Source organism: Pyxicephalus adspersus, chromosome 12, assembly GCF_032062135.1.
Source record: "Pyxicephalus adspersus chromosome 12, UCB_Pads_2.0, whole genome shotgun sequence".
Classification (NCBI taxonomy): domain Eukaryota; kingdom Metazoa; phylum Chordata; class Amphibia; order Anura; family Pyxicephalidae; genus Pyxicephalus; species Pyxicephalus adspersus.
In genome coordinates, this window is record NC_092869.1 from 3,334,477 (window position 1) to 3,346,738 (window position 12,262).

Below are 12,262 nucleotides of genomic sequence, written 5' to 3' on the forward strand. Positions count from 1 at the left end.
CCACAGTCACACACTATTATTATACATTTATATCGCTCTAACATATACCGCAGTGCTGTACAAAGAACACTGAGCCAGTGCCATTGGTTTAGAGTACATTCTAATGTTTCCTGTTTTAAAATAAAAATACGCTTGTAGAGCTAACATCCCAACAAGGGGTGTTTCCATATGTGTGGTTTGACGTACAGAGAGATGACAGATCGGTCAGGTCTCTTGTGCTTCCTATCACATTTTAAAGGAAATGCAGTAGTGGTGTTGTACAATTACTGTGTCCGGATGCAGGGGGTTCAGGGATTCACCTGATGGTTACACCCACACATTCTACTTAAGGTGACCTTTGTTAAACTTTTTCTGGGCTTCGCCATATATTATCATATCATTCCCATTGTCATTTTTTTTTTTGTTTCAATAGATTTTTATTGAGAAAAATTTTCTAAAAAAAAACAAACAAGGGGGTAATATCTACTAATTTTATCAAAAGGCAATCTGTGGCACAAGCAGCCATGTGGCCTTCAGAGGGTATTCTGGTGGAGGACCCAATATATTATGATGAATAGCACACTTTCTCCCCTAAATGGAAGCTAATATGAACATATGTAATATACTCAAATATAAACTAATCTAAATATAAACTGAGGTAGATATACAGAAAAGATAGGTAGACTTTCCTTTTAAGGTAGAAAGTACAAAAAATGTTTTGACTCAAGTATAAACCTTAAGCACAAAATGCATTCATTGTGTGTTATTTCTAAAACATTTAGTTGAAAAGAGAAAAATAAATCCCATGGGCTCAATCTGATATATTTTAATGTATTTTGTTTTTATATTTGTGTCGATGAGTCTCTTGCTGGTAAATTATCTTTCGGGCATTATTGTCGTCCGCCAGTAGATGGCACTTTGTCATTGTGCACAGTGTGTAACCAAGATGGTACAAGTTTGTTACACACTTTACACAGGGACACAGTGCCATCTACTGGTGTAAAAAAACAAAGATTTCTGTTTCACATTCTTAATGGGACTGTAATTACCATATCTAATGACATTTTAAGGGGAACTTAATCTAATTGTTTATATTTGAGTATTTCTAACATATATATATGTATATACCCACTAATATGACCCCTACAACCCTTTGTGTGCCCACCTAAGTTAGCAAGGTGACCTATGTTCAACATCTGCTGATTGGTAAATGTTGATATTTTTCCTCATTTACCAATTCTGTTTCTTTTATAAGCAAAGTAAGCTCTATTCGGGTGCTGCTTTAACCTTTTGGGGTGCAGTTACCACTTCCATGCAACCAGGAAATATGCCCGTGTTTTAGATGCCATTACAATCACCTGTGTTTGGGTACTTATATGACTCATTTGTACTTTGAGACACTTAATGTGGTATTTGCATGAGGTTTCGTACAGTAATACAAGACAAGTAATGAAGTTTTGTTTTTGTTTTTTTTGCTTATCTTAATATGACTCAATGATATTTTGGTTAAATTGCTTAAATCCAATGTACAAAACATGATAACAAAATCTGATACTTTGCAAGCAATGTGGTTTTCCTGAAATGACCCCCCTTCAATATACAATAACCAAGCAACAGAAAACATTTTAAGAAAGTGAAGAAGCTAACTGTTAGGGGAATTTCAGATTGTATTGTACTGATATACAAAAGAAAACAAAACATATTCAAAACAACCAGTCAGTGTTCATTTTAATAGCTAGGGTCAGGCAAGGGTTAATGATAGATAGTAAAGTGTGGGTTAGGAAGGGTTATAATGTTGGGAGGGGTTTGACCCCTTTTAAACCCCTTGTAAACCCAATATTCTTCTTTGTTATCAGAGCAATAGGTGAAGGCAAATCGTCCACCGGGTAATTCTCTTGCATTGCTGGAAAAGGAAATGAAAAAAAAGTTTGGTCAGATATATTATTAAAGGGTTAAGGTCGGGTTAGTGTTATTGATACATATTAGGGTGTTGGATTATAGTATTAAAGGGTCAGATAGGGGTTTAAGAGTATGTAAAATGCAACAATTATTTTTTTTACTTGCTACCTTTGGGGGTTTAGGGGGTTAGAGGGTGCGGAGGTTAGAGTTAGGATGAGAGCGTTAGGGGGTTATTGTTAGAGTTAAGGGATTGGGGTCTTGGAGTTAGGGTTAGAAGGTTCGGGGATTAATTTTTGTGTTAGAGGGTTGGTATTAAATTTAAGGGGTTGGAGTTATGATTATAGGGTTAGGTTAGGAGGTTAGATTTGGAGTAGGGGGGTAGCATTAGAGATTAGATTTAGGAGGTTAGAGTCAGGAATAAAGTGTTAGGGATAGTGGGATTAGTGTTCAGGTTAGAATGTTGGTGTTGGTGGTTAAGGGTTTAAGAGTGGGGGGGGTATGAATAAGGGTTAAAAAGGTAGAATTAGGGTGAGAAGGTTAAGTTTAGGAGGTTAGATTTGGAGTTAGGAGGTAGTGTTATAAGGTTGATGTCAGGGTTTAGGGGGTTAGATTTAGGGTTAGAGGTTAGGGTTATAAAGTTATTAGTAAAGGGTTAGATTTAGGTTTAGTAGCTTAGAGTTAGGGATACGTGTTTAGAGAGTTAGGTTGTTGGCGTCAAGATTAGGAGTTAGAGATAGTGGCGTACATAAAGGGGTTTAGATTTAGGGTTAGAAGGTTGGGTGATTAGTTTTTGTGTTAGAGAGCCAGTATTAGGGATAAGGGGTTAGGGCAGGGGTCGGCAAACTCCGGCCCTTAAGCCAGATACGTCCTAGCCGGTAGTTTGTTCCGGCCTAATGCCTCCTAATGCTGGCCAGCTGGATCTGCTAGGGGGCGTTAGGAACTACCGAAGCCGCTGGAGCTCCAGTGCCGCCTCCTTGCTGTGGCTCCCCCATTTACTGCAGCCGGTGTTGATACTTCCGCTGCGGCGGTATATAGGGAACACTCCCTGAAGGGAAATCCCTCTCTCTGCAATGCATATAGAGAAGAGGGATTTTACTTTAGGGGGCCTTCCCTGGTGGTGGGTGGAGCCAATAGGGTGGGGCTCAGAGTCCCGCCTAGTGTGCTCCCACCCACCCCTGAAATGGCCTTGCGGCCATAAAAGTTTGCTGACCCCTGGGTTAGAGGGTTGGATTTAGGATAGGGTTTAGGCATTAGAGGGTAGATTTAGAAAGTTCCGATTATCGGGTTAGGGTTAGTAGGGTTTGGTGTTAATTATGGGGAGGAGATAGGGTGAGTGGATTAGGATTGTTAGATTTGGGGTTAGAGAATTAAGGTTAGGGTTAAGTTAAGTTTGATGTTAGGGTGTTGATGTGTTTTTTGTTTTTTCATTTCTCGTCAATAAAACAGCTTAGTTATTCCTTTTTCCTTCTATTTTTATCAATGCAGGAAGAAAGGGAGTGGATTACACCATCTTGAACTTCATATGACTCATGGTGGCTGCCTGCGTTTTCATAGCCCTTTGCTGGTTTGCGGCCCAACACTGGAAAAGCTCATGTGACAGAGCGGCCCAGCAACCTGCACCGGGGACTCAGCCCATTGGAAATTGGGATTTTAATGCAACCGACGGGGCTCATCCCACCACCATTTACGTTTTGGCCCAGTGAAATGGAAACCCTTTCGAAATATTTCATCTTTTCAAAGTGAAAAACATTACCCAGCAAAAGTTCAACTCAACTGGGAGGGTTGAACAGGGAAGAGCAAATACAGTTCTGAAACCCAAAAAAGAGGATCTAATGTTAAACAGTGGTTTGTCAAAGGAAACTTTTTTTCCATTAGGGTAAAGGGCATTTTCCAGTGACGGATTCTGTTAAAAAAAATGTGCAGTTTTCCATAATTTGCTGTACCAAATGCAATTACCCACATTTTGGGTTTTCCATATTTTGCTGCAATCGCACAGCAACTGCTGAGATAAAACTTGTCCTCACAGCGAGTGCCAGCCAGACATATAACCGAAGGATTTATTAATTTCTTCTGCTCTAAAAATATGTGTTTAAATATCCGAAAAAACATTAAATTGGATAGGCGCTAAACCGATAAGCGAATCCCCGAAGCGAGTAATGTTACGCCTTTAGTTAATAAATACGTTCCATGCCCCCTATTGTGCTGTACAGAGCTCTGATTACAAGTGTAACCGCCCACATCCGTGATACCCAATAAAAGGAATCATGGAACAAGAAGCTTTCGAATATCAGCCTCTCTGCTGCCCTCTAGTGTTTAGCCAGTGAAAACCAACCAGCCTCTGTAGATTGATTTACATCAAAGTAAGAAGAAATTAGATTCTTTGTATTTGATTGTGTGTTTGTTGCTCTTTATTAATTCTTAATGAGAGAACTGGGAGTGAAGATCTCCTTAAAGACTGTTTGCATTTAACTGAAAAATCAACCTGAACTCCGGAGGGACAAATGAATGCAACTTTGTAATCATTTATACATAATTAAATTGGTTTTATTCAATCATTGTTCATTGACGGTTTTCAGACTCTTAGATGAGAGAAAGAAACCCTTATTGGGGTGACACAGGAAGCTAATGAACAATGGTAAAATGGGGAGCAGCCTCATCATTCTCTCAGTACAGGTTCTCTTTAAAGCTAACTTTTTTTCTTAATTTGATTGGGTATCGGCTGGGCTCAAGTGGTCTGCTGCACCTGTGGTGGTCCTGATTATATACAGGATCCCCGGTGTCATAAGCCGGCATGTCTAAAGGATCCTTAACTTATATTGTAAATTGCATTCTAAAGGGACCCTCCTATCAAAAAGCCGTTCTGTATTTATGGGGAGCCTGGTGGGCCGAGTCAGTCCCCAGCTTGATGGTGGGAGCCCCCCATAATAGGCACAGCAGGGGCACAGACCCGGCCACTCAGTGCAGGGATGGTTAGGGTACAGAATTTTGTTTTCTTTTAAAAGATACCTAATTATGTGAACCAGAAACTGAAAGGTACCACCTTGCAGCGGTAACAACATATGAGTGGATGTTCCTCTTTTGGTAACAGGAAATGACGCATGATGACTAATGAGCTTTTGCAGACAGAGCAAAAAGAGGTAAAGTGATATTTTTATGTTGTGTCAGTCTGCACCACCCCCTGCCTTATTTCCTGGTACTAATTTAAGCCTAGCTCCATCTAAAACAAGTATTACCAGGTGAGATAATACTGGGCTCATAAATACAGCAGCACCTGCATGCTTGTTGGCAGCCTGTGTATAACTGACTTGGCTAGAAGAGAGGGATGGGGATTACTCTGCTCTGTGAGTCTGGGTGTGCAGGGTCTTCCTGTACATTCCTTAACATTCAAAGTACTCTATATATAGAGTAGCATTAGAAAATATTCAGACTTCGTTCACTGTTTTCAATTTTGTTTTGTTGCAGGACAAAGATACAATCGTTTACAATCATCCCCAAGCCACTCCTGTGTTGTCTTCAGTGTGCTTTGGGTCATTGTCATGTTGTATTTCAATCTTTTCATTGATTATTCAACATAAGTTTTACAAACATTTGGGTACATATGAATAACAATGCCCTTATGGACACGATAAATATAAACATATAAACAAACTTATAAATTCCTGAATATGTTCCTGAACATACGTAATAACAGAAACAACTGCAGAGTTTGTCTTGGTCATTAAAGAGCTTGCAGAAGAGTTCAATATCAGATGTGCTTAGCAAAAGTTTGCTTCTGCAAGTCATGCAAACCGAACCCCTCCCTCTTCCAAGCCTCTGTCCTGCACACCAGGGAGCAGGGAAGCCACGTTCGGATCTAGGAGTTGTCCCTATGTCGGATGTCCTTAACCCAAGGACAACCTGTATAAGACAGTTTCACTAAACAATGTGTTTGTAACCTTTAAACGTCAGAGTAACCAAAAGTGTAGGTCAAAAAAGTCAGCCCATTCAGGATTTTAAACATGACACGATCAGGACTGGGGGACACATGTGAAAAAAAGGGAAGAACAATGGGGATGGGGAGGTGGCAGAAACTTTCACTCCGACTGTAGTCATGTTAAACTGTTACCAGTTTGTATGGATTGACAATCAGGTTAATTTGTGTTCTCTCAACAGGTTCCAAATTAGTTCCAATAGGTCAATGTCATGTTGGAAGATGAACATTCTGAGGTCCTGAGCACTGTAGAAGAGGTTTTCATTGAGGATATCTCCATACTTTGCTCCATTGAGCTGTCCCTGAACCCTGACCAGTCCCCCAGTCCCTGCCACTTAAAAACGACCCCACAGTATGATGCTGTTACCACCATGCTTCACAGTTGGGATGGTATTGGGTAGTTGATATGAACGGCGTCCGGTTTCCTCCAGACATAATGTTTCGAACTGAGGCCAGACAGTTTAATCTTCACTTCCTTAGACCAGAGAATTCTAGTCGTCACAGTCTGGTAGTCCTTCAGGTGCTTCTTTTCAAACTCTAAGCAACCTTTCGATTTGTTTTGCACCGAGCAGAGGCGTCCGTCCAGCCACTCTGCCATAAAGCCCAGATCGGTGCGAGCTACAGTTGTGGTTGTCCATAATTGCAGTCCCATCTCCACACAATATTTCTGGAGCTTCACCATCTGGGTTCTTGGTCACCTCGCTCACTAAGTCTCCTCTACCTCGGACGAATAGGTTTTTTCTTTATATTACATTTACAAAATTGTCTACAATTTTGTTTTCACTTTGCAATTATAGAGTACTGAGTGAAGATTAATAAGAATGTTCATACATTTGGAAATGGGGCATCAGGGGCCTCCAGGAGTTTCAGGATTCAAAGCATTGGGACCCAAATGCTTGGTTTGCTTCCATAAGACCTTAGCGTTCCGTGTCCCCAAGTACAATGTCTGTAGATAGGCAGCTCTTACACCAAACGGGAACAATATAAAACAGAAAAGAGTACTGGACTGGTGCGTAATCCCATGTAAATTGGTCCTGATTAACAAACCGACACATTTCGGGGCTATAGGGACTTCGATCAGGGCTTCCCAGTTTTAGAAGATGGGACTAGAAGGCTCCCGGGAACTAGAGTTGGTGGATCGCTGGTTTGGTTAGCCATCATTTTTTTAAGATCTGAATATAATACATAAAATAAACTATATAAACATTAGATTGTGAGCGACAGTGTGACACGACTATGGACGTTGTACAGCGCTGCGTAAAATGATGGCGCTATATAAATACTGTGTAATAATAATAATAATAATAATGATAATTCCTTTTGAAATGGGTGACAGATGTGGGTTTTAGATTAAGAAACCCCATTCCGGGTAGGTTTCTACTTTCTTCCTGAAGGACCTTATGGAGAGAAGATCTGGATGGGAATGAAGGTTCTAGAAGCACAGTATATGACTTGCAGGGCTTCCAAAAAAAAAAAAGGGCTGGTTAACGGAAACTGTAAAATCACGCTGCTGATAGCAGCTAAAGGACAAAAGATGCGGTTGGCAGTTCTATAAATAAGAAGTTTAGGTCATCAGAACACGATAATACAGAAGATGGTGATAAAGAATTTGCAGAACATCCTCATCGTCTTATTCCTTTGGATATGTAAGTTACTTTGTGTGCTTTTATACTTCTGTAATTAGCAAAAAACTGGAACAGTATTTATATATTATAAGTCTGAATAAAGAAAAGGCAAAGCAAGCAAGATTGAAGTTATAACTTTTTTTTATATACTTCTGCTGTCCATGGAGAGCTATGACCATCGAAGGTCCCAACGGTTCTTAAAGTGACCCATGTATGCTACAAAAAGTTGCCCTATGAGTGGCCTGTGGTAGAGGATTGATGATATTCATCTTGGCTTTAGAACAATGGCTGGCGATGGTATCTGACACTTTGGGTGTTTCGGATGTCAGGCGCCCAGCTGGGCTCTGTAGTTCCTATACATGCAGTGGGCACCGGGTTGTATATAAAAAGTTATGCATGTGAAGATTTTGTCCTTGCTCTTTTGATTACTAAACATAAAAACATTGGCAATGTTTATTGTGTGATTTTGTGTTACTAGAGTGTGTTGCTGTGTTAGCACACACATATTCAAGGCATATAAAAAGTTCTGCTGGTTTCATTGAGAGGTGATCTGTGATTAGAGAGTGCTCCCATCATTCAAAAGTAATCACCTCCACACACAGGCCAACCTTCCTCTCGCAGCACCCGTGGACATCTGGCACAGTTCCAGTGAGCAGGAGCAGGGACGTCTCAACGTGTATTTACCGTATTTTTCGCCGTATAAGACGCTCCGGAATATAAGACGCACCCAATTTTAAAGGAGGAAAATCTAGAAAAAAAAGATTCTGAAAGATTATTCCCCTTCTGATCACTCATGTGCCATTCATACCGGTATTCCCCTTCTGATCACTCATGTGCCATTCAAATTCCCTTTCTGATCACTCTATGCCTTTCAAATTCCCTTTCTGATCACTCTGTCATTCAAATTCCCCTTCTGATCACTCTGTGCTTTTTTTCCATTGTATGGCAGTTAGGACAGGGAACAGCAGGTGGCGCTGTGCCAGCTTCTTTCGCTCTGCTTTACAGACAGGACAAGACACGATGCTGGCAGAGGAGAGAAGAAACACGCTGCTGCAGCCAGAGACACACGCAGGATCGGGTATCGGGTGAGTATATTATTTTAATTATTTTATCACACCTTTGTCATATAGAACGCACTAACTTTCCCCCCCCAGTTTTGGGGAAGAAAAAGTGCGTCTTATAAGGCAAAAAATACGGTAGTTTAGCAAGCGTTTCTGCAGAACAGTGCCATGAAAACATTAGTGGCCAAAAAGTGTACTACAGTCCCTGTATTGAAAATGTGATCCGAAATTAATGGGAAACTGACTGATCCGAATTATCGATTGTCAACCTGTATGCTGGCAGAGAGTGCCAAGTTTTAAAATAAAAGAGTTCTGTTTGTTACCTAAGAGAGTTAGTATCTGGCCAGAGAGATAAGCCTTCTATTAAAGAGAGCCAGAGAGTGCTGCAAGCACATAGAGAAAGAATATTGTCTCTTACCAATGAGTGATGCAGGGATACCAGAAATAGGTTTTACAGGTTTAAACAGAGTTCTGTCTGTAACCAGAGACAGTTAGTATGAAGCCAGAGAGTGCTGCCATTGTTTAAAGAGAGTATTGCATGTTACCAGAGAGTTCTTCTGTGTTACCAGGTGAAACAGCTGGTCAAATAAATCACAGGGTTTCATCCAGGATGATAGGTACATTTGCCCCAGATACAGATTACATGCAGAGTATTTTTCTGTTTAGTCAGACAGTTTTCCTTTTGACCTAAAGGGGGTGCTGAAGTACAAGGCTGAATGGCAATGAGCTTCTTGGCCAGATGGGGGAGCTAAAGAGGCCTGTGTATGGATCAGGTGTAATTGTCTCAGCTGAAATCCATCATGGAAATTAGGCTGGGGATATAAACTCCCAGCCTGCTCCTTCCTGTCTCTCTTCTTGGCTGGTGAGCTGGGCCGAGGGCCAAGGGCCAAGGGCCGAGGGCCGAGGGCCGAGGGCAGCTGTGAGTAAAGATGCAGACTTTGTTGGAAAAGCTGTATGGTTGGGAGTCCTGCGCAGCACTAGGTTGGGCTGGCTTGTTAGTACATGGAACTAATAGTTAGTTAGAGGCCATGTGGCCTGGCTTTATTTTGCTGTTTGTTTTATTTTGCTTGTTGTTGTGTTGAAATAGTATTAGTGAATAAAATCCCTAATGCACTGATAACCTGCTGGCCCTGTTTCCTGTTTGAAACACCCCCCATTCCTACGGGCGATCTCACACAGGGATAACAAACATATTCAGAGTTCTGTCTATTACCAGACAGCACCAAAACGTTATCTGAAAGAGATATTTCAAGAAATGTGTGTGGTCAGAGGGTGCCGCCATCTTTCAAGAAATTTCTGTTGGGTTACCTGAGATAGCATTCATATTCATAGAGAGTTCTGTATGCCACCAGGTAGAATCTTCATTTTCTCCAGTAAGACCTGGGTCCATTCAATAAAATCCCATCTGTTACCCGAGAGTGCTGCATGTCACCAGAGAGTGCTGCATGTCACCAGAGAGTGCTGCTGTGTTTCAGGTTGAAAATGGGTTCTGCCTGTAATTTGAGAGGTGGAGGCAGAGAGTATTGCTAAATTTCTAGAGAGTGCTGCGTGTTACCCGAGAGTGCTGCGTGTTACCCGAGAGTGCTTCCTTGATAACTGAGATATTTCAAGTTTAGGAAGAGTTCTGTCTATTACCAGAGAAAAGTGCTGCGTAATCAGAGAGTGTTGCCATATTTCAACCTGAAAGTGTTACCAGAGATAGCAGCCATATTCATAGAGAGTTCTGTATGTTAACAGAGAACGTTTTCATTCTCTCCTGTAAGACCTAATTCCATTAGTCATTTTCTGCTTATGGCCAGAGAGTGTTGCTGTAGAAACAAACATTTCTGTCATATTTTGATGAGTAACATAAAAGTGTAATATTTTTGGAGACCACAACACACAAATATAAATCACGCTGATTTCAGATCTGCTTTCCGTGTTTCCGGTCACGTTGAATTATGAATAATTGCAGAAATTTGTCCAGATGTTACACCAATGAGCTCCTATGTAACCATTAAAATTCATTAGGGTAACCAATGATGTTACCAGAGATGGCCGTTGTGAAGTCAGAGAGTGCTGCCATAGCGCTGTGTTACTCTCCAGGTGATATTCTCTATCAGCTGTAAAATACCACCACGTAACCAGAAGGTGCTGCAATTTTTTAAGAAGGAGCTGACCATATTACTGAGAAACGCTGCCATATTACCAGAGGAGCCTGACCCATTACCAGAGAGTGCTGCCAAATTACCAGAGGAACCTGACCCATTACCAGAGAGTGCTGCCAAATTACCAGAGGAACCTGACCCGTTACCAGAGAGTGCTGCCATATTACCAGAGGAGCCTGACCCGTTACCAGAGAGTGCTGCCATATTACCAGAGGAGCCTGACCCGTTACCAGAGAGTGCTGCCATATTACCAGAGGAGCCTGACCTGTTACCAGAGAGTGCTGCCATATTACCAGAGGAGCCTGACCTGTTACCAGAGAATGCTGTCATATTACCAGAGGAGCCTGACCTCTTTCCGGAGAGTGCTGCCACATTACCAGAGGAGCCTGACCTCTTACCGGAGAGTGCTGCCTTATTACCATGGACATCGTCTTACGTTACCATTGTTACAATTATGAAAACATGATACCATGTTACTGATTGTTACCTGTGATTGTGCTTTGTTACCAAACAAGCTATCTTTGTGTTATGTGTGTTGTGTTTTTAGGTATTTCAGCTTTTGTTAGAGATTTAGCTGTGTCACAAAATTACAATATTGCAATGACTGAGCACGAGGTTTTTGTTACCACCAATGCCAAAAGAAAAGGAAGCATCTGCTCAGTTTATTAGGTTATCTCATTTGATGTACACAAGTACGTCCGCCATCACGCGTAATTGACACACCATGTGAATTCTCACTTATGAAATCTATTAGATATTACACAATGCAGCTCGTGTTAATAGTTTTTTTGTCTAGTTCCCCAATAAAACAATAGGGGAAGAATGCAGCTTAATGCTGGCCATTCATTGGTCAATATTTCCAATAAAATGTATTTTATTTTTATTTTTTTGCTAATTTATTATAGATTTAATTTGCATTCTAGATCAATGTGTGATTGGTTGATTGATCAAGCATTGATCTTTTCCTTCTGCTCATTGATGTCATTCCTTCTATCATGTAACTCAGCAGGCGGAGGTCTCTCTACAATTGGTGGTCCTTAATGAGGGTAAACGGAATTTATCGGGCATTGATATGGTTGGTTAATATGTGCATGGTTGTAACCAGTTGAACAATATCAATATCTTGGTGGTACCTGGTGGTGCACCTTTCCTCCGGTGTATGACCAAAATAAAAGTATTTGGACCTCTGGATTTTATTCAGCAGTTTTTTGTGTAAGTTGGTTAAAGCACAAGGTCCGCCTTTCCTAATTGAACTGCGTGAACCTCTGGGGAGGGACTCTATGAGGGGTGGGTGTGGCTAAATGTCACCTGACTCGCTAAGCCTTGTGGAAGGGGTGCACAGCTTACATATTGGTGGAACAGAATAATAAAGACTTCAGAAAAAAAAATTGTCAAATGTTTTATTTATATATTGTTTATCATATGTGTCTTAGCAGACATTTCAGACCTTACAAGTAAAAAACCTGTGAAAAGGTTCTGCATAGAGGTGCAGCACGTACTGCGGCCAGATATACCAGACTGGCTCGCCAGACGCTAATTTCCTGTAAATGAAGCGAGTAACCTCTTCCTCCTTATATATAC

General features: G+C 41.1%; 2 protein-coding genes across 3 annotated transcripts in view; both read left to right on the top strand.

Moving 5' to 3' along the window:
* LOC140342306 (SLAM family member 5-like) overlaps window positions 1-3,965 on the top strand; it is a 10,677-nt gene extending 6,712 nt beyond the window's left edge. For both annotated transcript variants that reach the window (XM_072428446.1, XM_072428445.1), the window contains exon 5: window positions 3,364-3,965. In XM_072428446.1, coding sequence (XP_072284547.1) covers window positions 3,364-3,404 — 41 coding nt within the window. In that variant the 3' untranslated portion in view covers window positions 3,405-3,965. The remainder of the gene's footprint in view (window positions 1-3,363) is intronic.
* A 108-nt stretch (window positions 3,966-4,073) lies between these two features.
* The window catches only part of LOC140342170 (SLAM family member 9-like), a 16,669-nt gene continuing 8,480 nt past the window's right edge, over window positions 4,074-12,262 (top strand). Inside the window, exon 1 of the mRNA XM_072428259.1 lies at window positions 4,074-7,494. Within this exon, the coding sequence (XP_072284360.1) occupies window positions 7,443-7,494 (52 nt within the window). The 5' untranslated portion in view covers window positions 4,074-7,442. The remainder of the gene's footprint in view (window positions 7,495-12,262) is intronic.